The 21,023-nt window shown below is 40.6% G+C and overlaps 1 protein-coding gene across 6 annotated transcripts in view; it reads left to right on the top strand.

Annotated features, from left to right (window-relative positions):
- Positions 1-21,023, top strand: part of LOC149236711 (LRR receptor kinase SERK2-like) — a 247,647-nt gene that overhangs the window by 123,340 nt on the left and 103,284 nt on the right. For all 6 annotated transcript variants that reach the window (XM_089372457.1, XM_089372458.1, XM_089372456.1 and 3 more), the window contains exons 4-5: positions 566-701; positions 881-952. In XM_089372457.1, the coding sequence (XP_089228583.1) occupies positions 566-701; positions 881-952 (208 nt within the window). The remainder of the gene's footprint in view (positions 1-565; positions 702-880; positions 953-21,023) is intronic.

Genomic DNA, 21,023 nt, shown 5'->3' on the forward strand with positions numbered 1-21,023 from the left:
TCTTTTGGAGCCAAAAATTCAATTTAAAAAATTAAATTTTTTCTTTTTAAAGGACACGAGGAAAATGCCTTAGTATTTTCTTTTTGACACTAACATGAAGAACATACTTTACATTTGTTATTATAAATACATCAAGGTCAAAAATTTTAATTATGAAGATCGACCATAGCTACAAAATTCAACAGGAAGCGTCATCAACACATGACAAAAAGAGCAAGTGGAAGACAAATTTATTCCGTTAGTGCATGGTCTTTCATTGGAATATCCAAATAAGGTAGCAATAAGAGAAAGGGTCAATGGATAAGACATGAGATTCACACTAGGATTGAGATTTTAGGAGGATATTTTTGTAATATGATGATATGTGAATGAAGTGAACAACCATGCCCAGCTTCTAACAGAGTCATTTTTTCCATCAAAGAAAAAAATAGGCCCAGCTTCATCGTAGCATCATTGATATTGATTCTATTTGGCAATGTAATTAATATGAAATCTGTTCATGGGGAAGTGTCAATTAAACAATTGATAGTCATGTTGTTTATCTGTGATTGTGTTGATGTGTCAGGCAATGCATTGATTGCACTCAAAACGGCACTGAAGGATTCCAAGAACTTGCTCTCTACCTGGGATCAATCTTTAGTGGATCCATGCATTAGTTGGTTTCGTGTCAACTGTAACAGTGATGGTCGAGTTACATCCTTGTGAGTGCTTTCTTTAAATTTTGCAGTCATTGTTGGAATCTATAGTATAGCTAATGTCTTGATAAGAGTATTCATTCTGATACGTTGTTTGAAAGATTAAAGTATATCCTCTTCTCAATCTTATGCTGTTCATGTCTGTTGACCATGAATTAGACTGAGATCAAAACATCGGTGTGTAGGAATTTGGAATCCATGGGCTTTTCAGGGGTCCTATCACCACGTATTGGCGAGCTGAAGTACCTTAGTACTGTGTATGTTGTTGTTTGTTCTTACCTTATTATGCATTATAATTCCAATTTATGGTTCCCTTTACGGCTCATGCAAATTATTCAGTGTCTGGATTGTACCCTATTAAAATAAATATTTTGAGATATGTTTATTGTATATACCCCAAAGAGGTCTTTTATTCATCAAACGATTTTATTTCTTTTTAGTGACATAACCAAATGCAGGGACACTGCTTCAAAGGACCCTTGATATTAAATGGATTACTTAGTTGGTTTCCTTAACATAAGACCTTTCGTTATTAAGGTATACTAATAGTAGTTATTACACTTGAGAGTGTGTTTTTTAATGCAGTTTCTATTATTGGTCTTGGAAATGGCAGACCTCTTATGGTGAATCTATCACGAATTTAAAAATCTAAGTCGCTGGCTTTGATATTTAGAAATATGGTCGTGGGCAAGATTCATAGACTGCAAAGGCTTTTCTCTTCTCACTCTTTAGCATGTCATTCGCTACTTAACAATCCAATTTCAGCAGAACAATCATCCATAAATTTAAGAACAATAGGTTATCCATGAAGAGAGAGTTGTGATAGTGTCCTCACGGCTAACAGATGTATTTTCTGGCCTTTTCTGTAGAATCAGTAGGAAACTTGACAAGCTCAAATATTTAATTAAGCATGCATCTAATAGAGGATATTTTTTGTCATACTTGGGGTGATATATGCATATATTCTGAAAATTTCTGATCATCTGCAATGCTTTAGGAGGCTGGACATTTTTCTCAGACAGTTCACGGAGGCTTTCTGAATCTCTGGGTCCTCCAAGAGTCCATGAAGACTCCTTTGCTGTGGAGAATAAAATACCCAAGTGTCAAATTAAAATACAAGAAGCTATCTATTCAAATCTCTGATTTGGAGAGACTAAGGGATTTCTGAAATCTTTGTGTTGTCCAAGAGACTATGGAGATCCCTTCGCTCTGGAGAATTAAAGCCACGAGTCTTGAGTACAAGAAACTAGTTGTCCAAATCTCTGATTTGAAAAGATTAGGGGCCGAGGTTCTTCACCAAGTGCAGCAATTGTGGAATGAAACAGCAGAGGACAACAGTTTTGCAGTTCTTAAACCAAATCCAAGTGCACGAGACAAATAGTGTAAACTTCGAGCAGCTTCAAACATGCCCACCTCGAGGATTATACTATCAAGTAAAGCATTAGAGCTCAAAAGCAAGCAAACTGGAACTCTCCTCCAACACGAGAAGTTGAAAATGAAACCATGGCTTACACAATCCTCTCAAAAGCAGGTTGAAGAACAGAGCTCCTGGGACCTGGGTGCAGGTAGTCAAGGGAAAGGTGGCTTCAGCAATCACGACACTTTCCGCCCAAACAAAATGCAAGGAAGAAAGAGAAAGGCAAGGCAAGGAGCTCAACCTTCAGGTTCAAACCCTCTTGAAGCTCACCGATCTCTTGTAAGATGGCCATCTTTTCATACTTGAGAACTTTTGAACCAAAGGATATCGTCATGACAAGGCTTGGTTGACTTGGATAGTATATTTATCATCCAATTCCAATCAGCTGAGCTATGTTTGTGGGTCTTGAAAGGCAAAATTAAGTTTTTCTCTCTTTGCGAGAAGATTTATTTAGACAAAAGGACTCCTAGAAAAGGATCTTCAAAAGTCTTGCACTTAGTGGTGTCTACAAGAAAATAGAACAAATGCTTGGTCCTCTAAAAATGCAAGGTAGTGATTTATGTCTCTGACTCTCTCCCCAAGGTGGCCCCATTCATGGTTGACTAAATGATGCTGTTCGTGTGTTTTGACTGGTTCATGATACATCTCCATCCCTTGCTGGAATTGTACTGGTGTATTTTATTCTTGTTGGGTACTGTTGTCGCGCGGATTGGCACGACAACGCTCGGACCGGGGGCTGTCACTCTAATCCCCGATCCCTCCGTTTAAGCCTGTCTCCCGCGGCTAAGGGGGGTAGACCCTGCGAGATAATGAAGACCAACTGCCAAACAGTTGGTTTGGGAGACACGAGATACGATATAAAAAAGCACAAAAATGATTTGATTAAATTAGCAGACCAGTGCCTTAAGAGATAGTGTTTAAAATGATTACTTGTTAAATGATATAAAAAGATGGACCATGAACAGCAATCATCTATCATCAGCGAAAACGCAATGCTCTTAGAATGATAAAAACGATATCCAGCAGCTAAAAATTTGAAAAGATAAATGCTTAAAACCACCACGCGAATTGTAATTTATTAACCAGATATCATATTTCGCGTTTTGACTTGAAAATTTCAGATCTCAGCATGAAAGATATATCGTGAAAGCAACTGAAACTGGCAACATAATTTTCCACAATTTTTTAATATTTTTTTCAAAATTTTTAAAATCTTTTTTTTTTTTTTAATCTAACTATTTAATCAAAAAAATTGAAATCCTAAATAAAAAATTAAATTTCCTAAATCTAAACTAAAATAAATAAAAATCTAAATATAAAATCTTTTTTTTTTTTAATATTATAAAAATCTAAAAAGGAAAAAAAAAACCTAAAATCATAAAGCTTTAAACTCAAAATCTATTTGAAACAAAAAAGAAAAAAACTAAATCAAAGTCTAACTATAGCTAAGTTAAATTCTAAAACATAAATATTTTTTTGATTTTTTACTTATATGAAACCATAACTAAAAGCAAATCGCATTTCATTGGTTTTCATTTTATAAAACTAAAACTAACCCAAGGTAAAGCCTACAACTAAAAGACGGCAATTTTAATTTGGAAAACTGACAAACAAAACAGAAAAATAAACGCAAGCAGTAAGAAGATTTCGAGCTGCCAATTCGTAACCCTAGACTGATGACCATAAAACGCCGACTCGCTTTACCTGCTACGCAAACGGGATCAATGTTCACCTGAGAATATGCAGTTGTTGAACGCGTGAGTAAACGATTCTTTGTAGCGAGAACCGGTGGCGCTTTCTCTTGATACGCATTTCATACCTACGATAATCTGGCCTGTATCGAACGTTAGCGGGTTTATAATGGTGGATTTTGCTGTGTGCAGGTGCGATTGGAGCGGAACAGGAGCCACGGATTGACAAGAGTTGATGAATGTCAAACACTGATGCGCAGTGATATACAGTCGACGGTGGCTTGATAGGTTTTGCAGTTCGTTTTAGACGTGCTGCGGATGCTGATTTGAGCTGCTTCGATTGAAATTGTTCTTTTTTCTTTTTGTTACTTGGCTTTTGCTTATACCACTGTTTTGAGACACGCAGCCTCCAGCAACCAAACAGAGGTGACTCATAAAAAAAAACGCGTGGGCATGACAGCTTCGATGGACAGCATCAACAGACTACGTTAACCATTTTTCTGTTTGCTTCTTGTGCAGATCAGCAAAGGAATCCGTGGATCATGCTTCTCTCGCTGACTCAGAATGCGTGGGAGATTCTTTTGATTTTTCACCTGGAACCTTTCGACAGCTGACCCAGAGGCAAATTTTCAAACTGCTCTTGTAATAATGATGGCCTCAGGATGTGCGTTCAATCTGCCTGCCATAACCTTCTTACAGTTTCGATACCGGTCTTTGAAAATGAACCCAGAACAAAAATTTTTGCGTGAACAGAATCGATGTAGCAATGAATTTTTGTTGATGGCCACGCAAATATTGCTTTCACTGCAAGCTGGCTCAGCGCTAGGTATTTTCCTGTGGCTTGAATTTGCTGGCTGAGCAGCTGCAAAACAGACAAAAAGAAAAAGAATAAAACCCTAATCTTAAATCTGCATAAAACAAAAATTTGAAACCCTAGAACAGGTTGATTAATTTACAGATTTGGCCCCTTCACAGCCAGATTTAACAATAAGAACAGGAAAATTTTAAAGGAAAGAAATTTCAGATTGTCACTGTAAAAAAAAAACTTCAGAAATTCTCTCATGCAGATCAGAAAAATAAAACCGAATGATAGACCCAGGATCAAATCAACTGGGCTCAGCAGAAAACGCTTGCGGGAGTTGGCTGGTTCAGCCGAGAACTTCCCCGAACGCCCACAAAATTCCTTCAGAAAATGTTATTCTGCACAGCTCAAAACAATCGTCAATAAAGAGGGCCAAAATGCTGCTAGATCTCAAACAGTAATGGAGATACCTGCCATTACTCCAGAAACCCTAGCAGCACCCAAACCCTAGCAAGTGAGCAAGATACCTGTACCCACAATGCTCTACAAAAGCTATTATTAACAGCTGAAAATAACATATGCAGAAAATGAAATGATCTCACAGCATTCCAAGAGAGTAACACCAGCAAGATATGGACCCCAAAGTCTTCCTTTATTAACCAGAAACAGATTTACAAGAGAGCTTCTTTAGTCTTAGACTCACAGATCGAATGATCTGAAATGACCCCCTAAGACCCTATATAAAGGAAATGATCCCAACGGCTAGTTTTGGGTGATCCATGTAGAACTGATCTCGACCGTTGATGAGGATCAAGACATCTCTTGATCTCATCCGTCGATTTATTAGCTTAAAATATTATTATTTTATTAGTTAGGGTTTTTGCTTCATTTTTTAATTTTTTATTATTTTTATTTTTTTTAATTCATTTTAAGATGGATCATCAAACTAAGCCGTTGGAAACATCACCTAGGACCTAGGACTCAGGACTCATGAGGGGATTTAAAACATTTCTCGACCCTCAGGACACATTACATCATGACTTTTACAAAATTACATCTTAAGGGACAAACCCATTTAATACAGACCCTCACAAAACACCCAGCTCTGCGACACAACGATAATCTAGCAGATCAACACACTAGGATTCTCCTAAAGTTCTAATGACAAAATCAATCCCGGCTTTGGGGTCAGGTTTGAAGGAAAACTCTGCCGATCCGTGGATCGGTGAGACAAAAAACCTTCCGGGACGTAGATTATCATCAGAAAGTTAGGTCCACCTAGGCAAATTACATACATGACTTCATGTCTGCTAAGATTATTTACAATTAACACATGCAGACTGGGTTTACAATCACAAATATCAAGCTGCTGATGATGGCAGGATGGCACGGACATGCTGATCACGTGCTGCTTCTTTTTGTCAAGAAAAGACAGGGTGCACTGCATGGGTAGTTGACCAGTAGGGGTCAACATCTGGCTCTACTTGGGGACACGTTGCTGCTCGCAGGAATGTGAGAATCCAGAATCTGCATCCATACAACACAAAAATAAGTAGCGTCCATCCAAAAATCAGCATATACGTTAAGCACAATAAAAAAGCTCTTCATTTATTAACCATCTAAAACAGAAACGAAAATGCGGAAAAAAACAAGGAGTAGGGTTAGAAATACGATACAAAGGATGCCCTACGGCATCAGATGTGTTCAATATAGTGCATACTGAGCATTTGCCTGCTTTCAGGCAAATCTGTGGGCTGCTTGTCGGATGTGCCATGTCCCATTTTGCATATGGTAGGACTCTTTCCTATCCGAAAATCAAGCTGCTCGCGGCCGTCTGATGCGTCAAATCTTCGTCTAATCTTCTTTCTCTTACGCTTCTTCTTTCTGGCAGGATGAATTACTGATGATCTGGAACTTTCTGTTTCGAAACTATCAGATGAAGTGTGTAAGATATGCATGCTAAGTCTTTTTGTGTCTTGCATCTGATTTTTATCGTTTTTAAGCTTATCTGGATCACCTTCAATTATCCACTTAATGACCTCCTCATAGTAAGATGGAACTTGTTGCGGCAAATGAGAAGGCTCCTGGTTTCTCTTATCATCTGACCATTGTTGAATCTTTTGAACTTGTATTCTAATGGCATCCATCTGACTAGAGCATTCATCCCTTATAGCGCTGATTTGCATGGCATGGTTTTCTTGCATGTGTTTTATTACCTTATCATTCTTTTCCTCTATGTCCATCAAGCGATGTTGCATGAAATTTATTTCTTCTTTATGATTCGCTTGCATGTCAGCCAACTGATTGTTATGATTGAATGTCATAGAGTCAATCTCCCTATCATGATCAGCTTTCATGGTCACCATAATTTCCTCTAAGACTGACATCTTGCTTTGCATGCTTCTAATTTCTGTTTCATATTTAATTTTCATGGCCTCAATTTCCTTAGCATGCTGATTTTGAGTGACCTCCAACTCTCTATTACGTTTTTCAAGATGGGTGCGTAAAGTTTTAACATCATTGATAAGATTAGTTTGGTTGCTTTCCAGATTTTTCACCAGCATCTTTAAATCTTGTATTATTTGCTTTTGCTCCTCCTTTTCATTGTCATTTATCCTTGATTTTTCACTATGATGATCTGCAATATTTCCGGTGGATGACACATTCTGACCTTGAAATCTTTCTTCAACAGCTGAATTACTTTCTTTCTGTTCAACAATTTTAGAAGTAGAAGGCAAGCTGTTTGGACTATCATATCTATCTTTAAAAGCATTGAGAATGTCTTGTAAAGAAGTGAAAAAATCATTAGGAAAGTTATTAAACCAATTCAAGGCATCACCCTCTAAAGAACGGACAAATAGACGCATCTTGAAATCTTCATTATTATATTGAGGAAATCTACAGTATAAGATCATTACACAAGTAAACATGTTTAAATGCCTTTTAACAGTGACCGAATCATCACCCGAGAACTTAAGCAATTTACCAATGGCCTCTTTCGGAAGATCATGGAGATTATCAGTAAAATGACATGGTTTAAATGAATAATCCATGATGAACAATAAGGGATCAGATGGATGATAGAACTAGCTCTTTGCTCAAGAAAATCAAAAGATGAAAGAAGTGGAGTCGCCACTTGAACAATAAAACTGATTCTAAGATCCAAGAAGTAACCAACAAACAAATATGCGGGAGGCTTCTTGTCTGGGAAAAAATAAAAAATGGAGTCGCCACCCAAACAAGAAACACACCGAAGAGATGCTGCTGATATGTGATGAAAAGATGCCAAAATATTGAATCTGCCAGCTCGACTGAGAGATGAGAAAGATGCGAAGATGAATGATTGTCGATGAAACTCCAGGAACAGAAAAACTCTGTCCCCGGCAACGGCGCCAAAAAATGTTGTCGCGCGGATTGGCACGACAACGCTCGGACCGGGGGCTGTCACTCTGATCCCCGATCCCTCCGTTTAAGCCTGTCTCCCGCGGCTAAGGGGGGTAGACCCTGCGAGATAATGAAGACCAACTGCCAAACAGTTGGTTTGGGAGACACGAGATACGATATAAAAAAGCACAAAAATGATTCGATTAAATTAGCAGACCAGTGCCTTAAGAGATAGTGTTTAAAATGATTACTTGTTAAATGATATAAAAAGATGGACCATGAACAGCAATCATCTATCATCAGCGAAAACGCAATGCTCTTAGAATGATAAAAACGATATCCAGCAGCTAAAAATTTGAAAAGATAAATGCTTAAAACCACCACGCGAATTGTAATTTATTAACCAGATATCATATTTCGCGTTTTGACTTGAAAATTTCAGATCTCAGCATGAAAGATATATCGTGAAAGCAACTGAAACTGGCAACATAATTTTCCACAATTTTTTAATATTTTTTTCAAAATTTTTAAAATCTTTTTTTTTTTAATCTAACTATTTAATCAAAAAAATTGAAATCCTAAATAAAAAATTAAATTTCCTAAATCTAAACTAAAATAAATAAAAATCTAAATATAAAATCTTTTTTTTTTTTTTAATATTATAAAAATCTAAAAAGGAAAAAAAAAACCTAAAATCATAAAGCTTTAAACTCAAAATCTATTTGAAACAAAAAAGAAAAAAACTAAATCAAAGTCTAACTATAGCTAAGTTAAATTCTAAAACATAAATATTTTTTTGATTTTTTACTTATATGAAACCATAACTAAAAGCAAATCGCATTTCATTGGTTTTCATTTTATAAAACTAAAACTAACCCAAGGTAAAGCCTACAACTAAAAGACGGCAATTTTAATTTGGAAAACTGACAAACAAAACAGAAAAATAAACGCAAGCAGTAAGAAGATTTCGAGCTGCCAATTCGTAACCCTAGACTGATGACCATAAAACGCCGACTCGCTTTACCTGCTACGCAAACGGGATCAATGTTCACCTGAGAATATGCAGTTGTTGAACGCGTGAGTAAACGATTCTTTGTAGCGAGAACCGGTGGCGCTTTCTCTTGATACGCATTTCATACCTACGATAATCTGGCCTGTATCGAACGTTAGCGGGTTTATAATGGTGGATTTTGCTGTGTGCAGGTGCGATTGGAGCGGAACAGGAGCCACGGATTGACAAGAGTTGATGAATGTCAAACACTGATGCGCAGTGATATACAGTCGACGGTGGCTTGATAGGTTTTGCAGTTCGTTTTAGACGTGCTGCGGATGCTGATTTGAGCTGCTTCGATTGAAATTGTTCTTTTTTCTTTTTGTTACTTGGCTTTTGCTTATACCACTGTTTTGAGACACGCAGCCTCCAGCAACCAAACAGAGGTGACTCATAAAAAAAAACGCGTGGGCATGACAGCTTCGATGGACAGCATCAACAGACTACGTTAACCATTTTTCTGTTTGCTTCTTGTGCAGATCAGCAAAGGAATCCGTGGATCATGCTTCTCTCGCTGACTCAGAATGCGTGGGAGATTCTTTTGATTTTTCGCCTGGAACCTTTCGACAGCTGACCCAGAGGCAAATTTTCAAACTGCTCTTGTAATAATGATGGCCTCAGGATGTGCGTTAAATCTGCCTGCCATAACCTTCTTACAGTTTCGATACTGGTCTTTGACAATGAACCCAGAACAAAAATTTTTGCGTGAAAAGAATCGATGTAGCAATGAATTTTTGTTAATGGCCACGCAAATATTGCTTTCACTGCAAGCTGGCTCAGCGCTAGGTATTTTCCTGTGGCTTGAATTTGCTGGCTGAGCAGCTGCAAAACAGACAAAAAGAAAAAAAATAAAACCCTAATCTTAAATCTGCATAAAACAAAAATTTGAAACCCTAGAACAGGTTGATTAATTTACAGATTTGGCCCCTTCACAGCCAGATTTAACAATAAGAACAGGAAAATTTTAAAGGAAAGAAATTTCAGATTGTCACTGTAAAAAAAAAACTTCAGAAATTCTCTCATGCAGATCAGAAAAATAAAACCGAATGATAGACCCAGGATCAAATCCACTGGGCTCAGCAGAAAACGCTTGCGGGAGTTGGCTGGTTCAGCCGAGAACTTCCCCGAACGCCCACAAAATTCCTTCAGAAAATGTTATTCTGCACAGCTCAAAACAATCGTCAATAAAGAGGGCAAAAATGCTGCTAGATCTCAAACAGTAATGGAGATACCTGCCATTACTCCAGAAACCCTAGCAGCACCCAAACCCTAGCAAGTGAGCAAGATACCTGTACCCACAATGCTCTACAAAAGCTATTATTAACAGCTGAAAATAACATATGCAGAAAATGAAATGATCTCACAGCATTCCAAGAGAGTAACACCAGCAAGATATGGACCCCAAAGTCTTCCTTTATTAACCAGAAACAGATTTACAAGAGAGCTTCTTTAGTCTTAGACTCACAGATCGAATGATCTGAAATGACCCCCTAAGACCCTATATAAAGGAAATGATCCCAACGGCTAGTTTTGGGTGATCCATGTAGAACTGATCTCGACCGTTGATGAGGATCAAGACATCTCTTGATCTCATCCGTCGATTTATTAGCTTAAAATATTATTATTTTATTAGTTAGGGTTTTTGCTTCATTTTTTAATTTTTTATTATTTTTATTTTTTTTAATTCATTTTAAGATGGATCATCAAACTAAGCCGTTGGAAACATCACCTAGGACCTAGGACTCAGGACTCATGAGGGGATTTAAAACATTTCTCGACCCTCAGGACACATTACATCATGACTTTTACAAAATTACATCTTAAGGGACAAGCCCATTTAAAACAGACCCTCACAAAACACCCAGCTCTGCGACACAACGATAATCTAGCAGATCAACACACTAGGATTCTCCTAAAGTTCTAATGACAAAATCAATCCCGGCTTTGGGGTCAGGTTTGAAGGAAAACTCTGCCGATCCGTGGATCGGTGAGACAAAAAACCTTCCGGGACGTAGATTATCATCAGAAAGTTAGGTCCACCTAGGCAAATTACATACATGACTTCATGTCTGCTAAGATTATTTACAGTTAAAACATGCAGACTGGGTTTACAATCACAAATATCAAGCTGCTGATGATGGCAGGATGGCACGGACATGCTGATCACGTGCTGCTTCTTTTTGTCAAGAAAAGACAGGGTGCACTGCATGGGTAGTTGACCAGTAGGGGTCAACAGGTACTTTCCAAGATATCTCCACATACGAACTTGTTTTACTCATCAAGACTCATGAGAGCCCAAAAGGGCTCTTTTCTGAGTGACTAGATACCATTAAGTCTCAACTTTTAGGTGTGACACTCAAAGGTTGAATGGTATTCAAGTTTCTAGGAAGTTGCTTGCTTTGCAAGGTTATTTTAGATCCAAGATCCGATTGGTAGCTTTAGATAAGCATTCCAAATACTTGTGGGTCTAGGTTAAAAGGGTTCCACCTTCGATTCTGTCTTTCTAGCAGTATGGTACTTGTTACCCACCACCAATGGGTGACCCCTATAGGATATTTTTTCTCCTAGATTTGTCTTCAGCCGGCAACCAACAACCCCTTACAGCCACCTAATAGATCGATGTGCTTCCATTCTCTGTGACCTAGCCAACTATTGTGTACCCTCGCTCATTTTTCATGATCATACGTTTGAAGGTGGGCCTTCCAAACCCAAAGGTATGATTTTTCATTATGTAATTGGGTGCTTTTGCTTGCTTTTCTTGGGCATACTTGGCATGGATTAGTGGGGGGATTTGGTGGAAAGACAAGGGCTTGGACTGTACTCTTGTTTCCTTACCTTGATTTTGGGGAGATAATCTTGTATCCCAGTTCTGTGAGACCTCCTTTATTGGCTACTAGCTTCAGGAGTGGAACTACATGGGAAATCCCGAGTTTGGTTGTGTGGTCCTGCTTCCCTGACACCATATATCTCACTCCCATCCACTTATTACAAGCCTATTTCACATTTTCCCCTTCTAGGTCCACATTTGTTCATTGGGTCTGTTACCCACTACCCATGGGTTGTGTATCTAGGACAAGATTTTCTTCTAGATTATCCTCAACCAATAGCCAACAACCCCTTGTAACTACCAGATAGCTCAATGTGCCATTGTCTCTGCCACTTGAGCCAGCCACGTGGTCCCTCGACCACTTGTCATGAATGTAGGTTTGAAAGTGGGCCTTCTGACCCCAAAGGTATGGCTTTTCATTGGAATAGCTAAGTAATTTTCCTTATCGGTCATGGGCACTTTTGGGCATGGATTGGTGGGGGGATTCGACGGAAAGAGTGGGTTAGGCCCGTATTCTTGTCTCCACTGCCCGATTTTGTGGGTACCCTTGTATCCTAGTCTCGTGGGATCTCCTTTACTGACCATTAGCTTTAGGGTTGGCACTACATCAAAAATCCCGATTTTGGTTGCATGGTCCTGCTTCTCGACGCCATCTACATCACTCCCTTTCCACTCATTTAAGCCCCATTCATCTCTTTTTCCATCCGGGTCCACATGAGTCCTTCGGATCCACATAGGATTAGCCTCCCTCTCCCCTTGTCCACACCTTGGGTCGGGCCTTGAATGATGCCCTGGAATAATTTGGCCACTCCCAATAGGAAATGTACCACAAAATGCAAAAGATGGTAGGGACATACAATTTTAGCATGTGGGCAAAAGCCAAACATGAGCTCTACCCCTTATCCATGGCCATCACCCTGGTTCCTATGGGCCCTAGATGAACCCCCTCCATCATTAAGGAACCCATGATTTGTTCCAAACCTTGGTGGGCGATAAACTGTCCCACCGTAAGGGGGTATCCACTGCTATATTTTACACATCATGCTCTCATCCCCTAGAGCCCCGAGTAGTGATGAAGAAAAATCAATCAAAGGCAAAAGGCATATGAAGAAGGGTGGAAAAAAAAGCCGAGGTAACTCATTTACCATGATTTGCTCCCACCTACACACATACCTAGGTGTGGGCTTCCCTAATTATAGCTACCCTTGCACCATGACATGTGGTTTGGATGATTCCCCTGATCCCCACTCCATTCTATTATTATATCATTTGCTACCTACCACTTTAGGGATGTACCATGGACATGGCACCCCCTTTAAAGGTTGAAACCACCTAATAGGATCCTTGATTAACCCCCTATTAAGCTTGGAGACATTTATATATGCCAAAGCCCACTATGGAAGGGCATGCCATCATGAAGTGCCCCATTGGTTCCATGACTTGTAAGCTCTTTTACTTGATTATTTTGATGATTCATTGTATTGGAGGGCAAGGGGACACATTGGATCTTATGCAGAATTGCAGGTGGGTCTCCATTTGGGGCATGGTCTTCCTATAGCCCTCCAGAGGGCCACATTGACACTTGTAGGGTGAGCGTGGAGAGCCATGGGACTCCACCATAACAGAGTGTACTTCATGGATCTCCAGCACCATTCATTGATTGCTCGTGTTCCACCTATTGGATGAGGATGATGCACTTGGTTCACCATGCCCAACTGACTCCACATATGTACCATACGCTTGGTAGATGTTCTAGGATCCAAAGGATGTCTCTTGCTGCAGAGGGAGGGATTATTTCATCATCCTAGCCTTACAAATGGTCTACAGGCATTTTCGATCCACTTGGAGACCCATGAGGATGTCCTTGTGCCCCCACACCCATTTGGGAGCACCATAGGTTCTTGCTTGGAAAACAAGGGGTCAACCCCTTGTCCACTATGTTTGGAGTCCAGTTCTCCGTCATGACACCCCTTGGACTTCATTAGGCCTCCTCAAAGGCCCAACGACTCACTATGTTGATCATTCTGCCCTCTTGAGAGACTTATCTTTACATTATTGAGCTATTTGGTGGGCTTGTCACCAAAAGTGTTGTTATTGTGCATTTATTTTATTTTAGGGGCTCAGTTAGGCCAATTTAGCTAAATCGAATTCATTAGTGTATAAATAGAAGTGTGATGATTCATTTTGATTCTTATCTCTTGGGAGATTTTCGTATCCCTTTGGAGGAGGATTTTGGATGTAATGGATGAATTTTGATGTTTGGATATTTCTCTCTTTCCTTGGAGCTTCATTATTGGCATAATTTGGTGATTGGATATACTCTTTTACACATGTAAATAACCTTTTCACCTTTATTCTTGTTATTTTCTTTAATACATTGATGTTGTTGGGATTTTCGCTATACTAGATTTGAAATTTATTGCTTTTTTTATGCGAAATTGTGGAAATTTAGTCTTTTGTAGTGTTGCATCATCTCATGTATCATGTGTGAAAGCGTGAATGTTCCTAGAGATTCTTTATTGAACACATCTTGATAAGTCATCAATTATTGCAAATTGAAGTATAGATTCTTCTAGCAGTTGCTCTCATGCCTAATTGCCTTGCGAAGTTGTTTAGAAGGTTCGTTAATAGGGTGTAGTTCCTCTAAATCACAAATTTCATCTTGACTCCATCTTCCCCAAAGGATAAGGCACTGATCCTTTGATAGGTGATCAATTTCAAAGCGAATTCCTCTCACCTTACTCTCTTTTCTAGGTCTAGCCTTCATAGGTTACCTAGGGCATCACTTTTATCACAACTTATCCATCCAAAGAATTCGATCTTTTGCCCACAACTACGCTGGTGTGTCCTCTAGAAGCCCTCCAAATTTCAAGAAATTTTGACAGTGGGATCTTAAGATATTTCAAGCACTAGCTCAAAGATCTATTCTTGCCCTTGGTTTCCCATTGGCTAGTAACCTCATTGGGGTCATAACATCAAATCATCAAAAGAAGATTCTTTCTTTGATCCCCTTCTTTTCCCTAATTAGGTCAAGTACATTCTTGGTTGATCAACTCCATACCCTTGACCTAATTTTGGGTCCACTTGGTCTCGTGTGGTCCTACAACTTTACAACTCCAACTCCACAAAGATCACATAAAGACCAAGTCTCCATAAGGATTTCTAGGCCTAGGCATCATCTGTTCAAGATACATTCCCAAACCCGAGCCTCGAGAATCCTCTTCGCGCTTCCTAGAGAGCCTGTCACCTTGCTTTCCAAGCAAGAAAGCCACGCAATTGAGTCTCTCTTATGAACAAGCCTTGGGAATCACCCTTTATCCTCCCATTGACACATCCATTATTGTGATTCCTCTTATTGGGTCTCCTCCCATCGGTGAAAGTTCGTAAACAGTGGGGATCCTTAGCTGAGGTGACATTAGGTTATCGCTCCATTGTTTCCCTTGACCTAGTAGTTGCCCTATAGGATCCCCTCTTAGGACCATTGCTAGTTTTAGCGGTAACAAGGTCCATAAAGTGTTATCCTTCCCTTCCCCTTGCCCACACCTTGGGTCGGGTCTGGAATAATGCCCCAAAGGTTGATGTAGCTAAAAAGAAAGATAACAACATAATTTGGCCACTCACAACAGAAAATGCACCAATAAAATGTAAAGGATGGCCGAGACATTAAAATTTAGCACATGGGAAAAAGCCAAACATGAGCTCTACCCCTTATCACTAGGGCCATCACCTTGGTTCCTAGGGCCCCTATGAGTGCCCGTGACATCATTAAGGAACCCATGATTGTCCCAACCCCTGGCGGGTGATGAACTGACCACTTTAAGGGGGAAATTACTGTTATATCTTATACATCATGCTCTCATCCCCTTGAGCCCCGAGCAATAAAATAAAAATCAATAAAAGGCAAATGGAAAATGAAGAATGGTGGAAAAACAAAGCCCGGGGTAACTCATGTACTGCAATTGCTCCCTTCTATATTCATACACCCAAGGAATGGGCTTCCTTCATTATAGCTACCCTTGTACCATGGCATGTGGCTTGGAGCCTTTCGTTTTGCCCCCACTCCGTTCCATCACTATTTCACATGGCACCTGCCATTTGATGGAGGTACCATGGACCTGCCACTCCCTTAGAGGTTGAAACCACCTAACAGGGTCCTCCATTAACCCCTTTTACCAAGGAAGGAAGCATTTGGGCATGTATAAAGCCCCCATTTGGAAGGGCATGCCACTATGAAGTGTCCATTTCTACCCCTGATTAGTAAGCTTATTTATTCAATTGCACTATTGAATTATTGTACTGCAAGGTGAGGAGACACATTGGATCTTATACAGGATTGCAAGTGGGTCTTCATCTTGGACGTGGCCTCCCTATACGGGATCCAAGCCCAAGACAACAGTTCCCAGGACAACAGTGCTAGTAAATGGAACAACTGGGCTACATGGTGCTACTAAGACACATGGGACAACAACAAGGTATGGCAAGGTTAAGGGGACAGCAACAAGGGGACAAGAACAAGGTATAACATGATTGTTAGGGACAACAACTACAACAATATATCTAGGCAGCAGTGGCAAGGGACAACTGCATAGTAAATGAGACAAGGGAATTCTAAGGCAAACATGGGACAACAACAAGCATGGACAACATGGCAAGCATGGTGCTGCAAGCACATGAGACATGCTGTACGTCAACATTGTTCGGCATACCACATGGGACAGGAGTGTGGCAACATGATGCAGCTATGGCACATGGGACAACTATGGCAGCATGGTGCAACAATGGCACATGGGACAACAGTGCAACATAAGGTGCAACAGTATGATGTGTACAACATGGTCATGAGGTCCAGCATTGTGATGATGGGTACAACATGGTGCAACACGGTGTGGTGCAGCATGATGACGAGATGTAGCACAATGATAGGTGAAGGAGTCACCTTGGAGAATCAGTGGAAGCAACATGTCTTCAACTGGTCTCATGTATCATCTTCTTAGAGATGATCTATGCTCTTATCTAGATAAGTCAAAATGTTGACTTCTGTTGTAAATGTACTATCCCTCTCTCTCTCTGCTGAACTATTGAAGAACATATAAGAAGAATTGCTCAAGGGTTTCCTCACATTGGGGTTTGTCCTTGGCTAGCGCCACATCTTGTGTCCTCTTGTCTTGGCTTGTCTTTTGCGATTTATGTTTATGTTCTATTTGCAGTTTACTTTAATGCTGATGTGATTGCTAATCTGGAAAATATATTGAGCTAACTGTGAAAATTGAAATAAATTGTTCTAAGCATAGGAGATACCTAAAATTAACATGGTATTAGAGGTGAGGGGAAGACAAAGCCCAAGCAAGAGTGAAAGAGCAATCATCGAAGACAGTTGGGAAAGAACAAAAGGATTAGTGGATTCCTCATCCCTCTTCAGATTCAATGAGGGTGAAATCGAAGCAGAGAATATTATTAGAATGGTGCAGCGGGAGCTTCTGATGACTTACCTATAAGATCACTTTATTGGGAAGTCTAGATGTAAAGGTGGAAGGAAAGGTAGATGCCTTGGTTGTAATCAGTTCGGCCATTATGCGAAGGAGTGTCCTTATAGTAGGGACACATCACTTGATGATGATAACAATCATTCTAGGGACATCTTCAATGATCAGAGGTATGACAGGTAATGCAGGTCATCAAGGAAACGACCGACTCTTCAAGAAAGCAAGGAACCCTAGGTATGCAGAATCAAATGTTGTTTATGATAAGATAAAGAAGCGTTATCTTGTATTGGCCCTCTCCTTCAGATTCTTTGGGAATCTGGCTTATTGATTGTAGTGCTTCAATGCACTTTATCAGATAAAAGGGTGCTCTCTCTAATTTAGTAGAGATGGAAACAATCGTGGAATTATACTTGGAGCCTATGCCACCTATCCTGGAAAGGGTGTAGGGAATGTTACCCCTCAATTGAATGAGGGTAACTTGATTCATTTACAAAAATCTCTTTTGTGTACCTGATCACAAGAAGAACCTGGTGTCCATTTCTGCAATGGAAGTCAAAGGTTTCAGGGTGGCATTCATCGATGGAAAGGTACGTGTTTGAAAATAGAATTTCCAAAGATGCTTTTACTCATGGGTTTAGGGTTGGCAATTTGTATCAAGTTGCAAGATGGTACATTGGGAATCATGTCAATTGACACATCTCATCTATAGCACCGAAGGTCTACTTATTATGGGGCCCTACTCGATGTGAGTCAGATGGTGACTCGGATGCCTGAATTCAAGAGGAGCATGAAGGTACATGTTCGAGATGTACCGAAGGAAGATCTTATAAGGGGACCATTCCCCTCATGTAGCAAGTCCACATGTTTGGAACAACCTGAGGGGTTTGAGATTTATGATTAGGAATCTCATGTATGCAAGTGGAAGAACGCCCTCTATGGTTTGAAGCAAAACACCCGGGGCATAGTATGAGAGGATTGATAGCTGTCTGATGACGCTGAGATTCACTAGGAGTGAAGCCGATCCAAACCATTGCTTGAAGGTTGTGGAGGATAGACCTCTCATACCGACACCTTCGGAGGACGATCTATTTTTGACAGGTGCAGACCCTCTCATTTGCAAAAGTAAGAGAGAGTTGGATTCCGAATTGGGAATGGTGAACTGCAAGCCCATGACTACCTCGATGGAGCTTAACTTTCAGAAGTTATGTGGTAGTGATGCCAGACCAGATTTGGGAAATGCCTCTGAGTTTCATAAACTCATTCGCATTGATGTTCATGGTAAACTTCCATCCGGATATATGTTTTGTAGTTAGCATGTTGGGCTCATATTTGGTTGAGCCTCACTAGATTGGTGCCAAGAATCTTCTGAGATATCTTCAGGGCACTATCTCTCATGGATTGAGATACACTGTTGGAAATGTAAAGCTGCATGATTATTCGAATGCTGACTGGGCTGGCAGTGCAGGATCGCAAGAGCACTTTTGGGTACTGGTTCTCTTTGGGTTCTGCTCGATATCCTGGATGAGCAGGAAGCAGAAGATGATTGCTATGAGATCCGCTAAGACCGAATATATAGCTACGAGTATGATCTCGTGTGAAGCTGCCTGGTTGTGGAAGCTCCTCAGTGAACTGTTTGTACACATGATGGATACCACTGTGATCTTCTGTGTCAACCATGGGGGGATTTGATTATTGAGGAATCCCATATTTTATGATTGCTTTAGTATATAGACATCAGATACTACCTTATCTAGGATATGGTACGTCGATGAGCGAGGAGGCTCTATCGCATTGAGACTGATGTACAGGTCGCAGACATTCTATCAAAGCCTAGGGGAAAGGTCAAATTTGTGACTTTCCCGAACGACGAGTCGTTGAAAGACCTTCTTATGAGGGTCCTGCATGTTGCATGCATTGAGCTTTGGGAGCTCTGGGGGGCTTTGGGTACTTATTGGAGCAACAAGCGACCATAGGGTGACTCACCCTCCCCTAATGGTGCGCTGTGTACAGGGTGAATGGCTCAACCTTCCCTTGTGATACCCTGTGGCGACTTAGGGACAAGATGAGTGGTTCTCCTATCGAGGCATCCTACCCATGTAGTTTGGGACTCATGGGAAGTACCTCTCATCTGGCCAATGAGCAGGGAAATGGGGTTAGGGACCATAGTAGTATTATCGATGGACGCATCGTTGTATCTACCGTACTCCCTATGCTAGGATGACCTCCATTGATCTGGGATCAGTATGAGTGGTTTGAGACACTCTCTTGTGATATTGATATGGGATCAATGAAACTGACTTTGGGTCAATAAGAGTAGTATGACACACTCTCTTCATAATGGAACTGTCTTCAGGTTAGTGGAGAATGGTATGAGACATTCTCGATCAATTCTTCTTCCTCATGGTTTAGCAGAGCAGTGTAGGGCACTGATGGCAGAGATAATACAGTTGGACAGATGGATCAAGCGGATGGAGTTCTCCCTAGTTGAGAGGGAGTGTTAAAATTGGAAATTAGGGCCAAACTCCACATGGGTCAGCTTATTTATGGCAACTGATATTTTTCTTGGATCCCTCTCATCGAGAGGTGTAGGATTGATCTAAAGATCATCCGATTCCGATAAGTATTCATGGAGTTATGAATTTATTTGTGTTATGGGACAATTCGTCAAGGTCGACCAGCGACCAAATAACCCCCTCATGTGCTCAACGTTTCAGTATAAAAGGAGATGACCCGAGAGTCATTTCAGACACACTTCTATCTTGATTTCTCTCCACTTTTCTTGGGTTTTAGTGGAAGAGAAATCTAGGAGTGGATGCCCTAGACGTTGGAGGAAAAGAGGCTGCCCTAGCCGCAGCAAAGAAGGCAGGCCAGTGGTGCGATGGAAGGGTTCTATGCATTGACCTAAAGGAGCTCAAGAAAGGCAGCTCAAAACACTGTCCTAAAGGAAACCCTAACGAAGTCCTAAGGAAACCCTAAATGCTGTCCTAAAGGCAACCCTAACATAGTCCTAAGGCAGCCCTAAACGCTGTCCTAAAGGCAGCCCTAACGTTCTTCTAAAGGCAACCCTAACGCAGTCCTAAGGTATCCCTAAACGCTGTCTTAAAGGCCGCCCTAACGCAGTCCAAGAAGGCAGCCCTAACACTATCCTAAGGCAGCCCTAACCTATGTTATCTCAAGGGTATCCTAGCCGCTGTCGTAAACATACCAATGGTGCCCTAGCCACAGGCATAATGCGGCTGAAAGGGAGGACTGTTTTAAGGCCTAAAACAAGGCACCAAGTTGCTGAAAGGAGGCTGAGGGTAGAAAGGTTGTTTGGGGCAGCGAAAAGGTGGGCTGTAGGTGACAGCATGGGACTGTGGTAGGCCGCAGTCCTAACCACCTCAAAACAGGGACAACATGGAGAGTTTGAGGGCTCAAACATGCCCAGGAAAACAGTGCTAGTAAATGGGACAACTGGGCTACATGGTGCTACTAAGACACATGGGACAACAAAAAGGTATGGCAAGGCTAAGGGGACAACAACAAGGTATAACATGACTGTTAGGGACAACAACTACAACAATATATCTAGGCAGCAGTGGCAAGGGACAACTGCATAGTAAATGGGACAACAAAGGAATGCTAAGGCAAAATGGGACAACAACAAGCATGGACAAGCATGGATAAACATGGC

The sequence above is a fragment of the Pinus tabuliformis genome, chromosome 8, assembly GCF_031772625.1.
Source record: "Pinus tabuliformis cultivar Carrire ecotype Pingquan chromosome 8, CPIR1, whole genome shotgun sequence".
NCBI classification, from domain to species: domain Eukaryota; kingdom Viridiplantae; phylum Streptophyta; class Pinopsida; order Pinales; family Pinaceae; genus Pinus; species Pinus tabuliformis.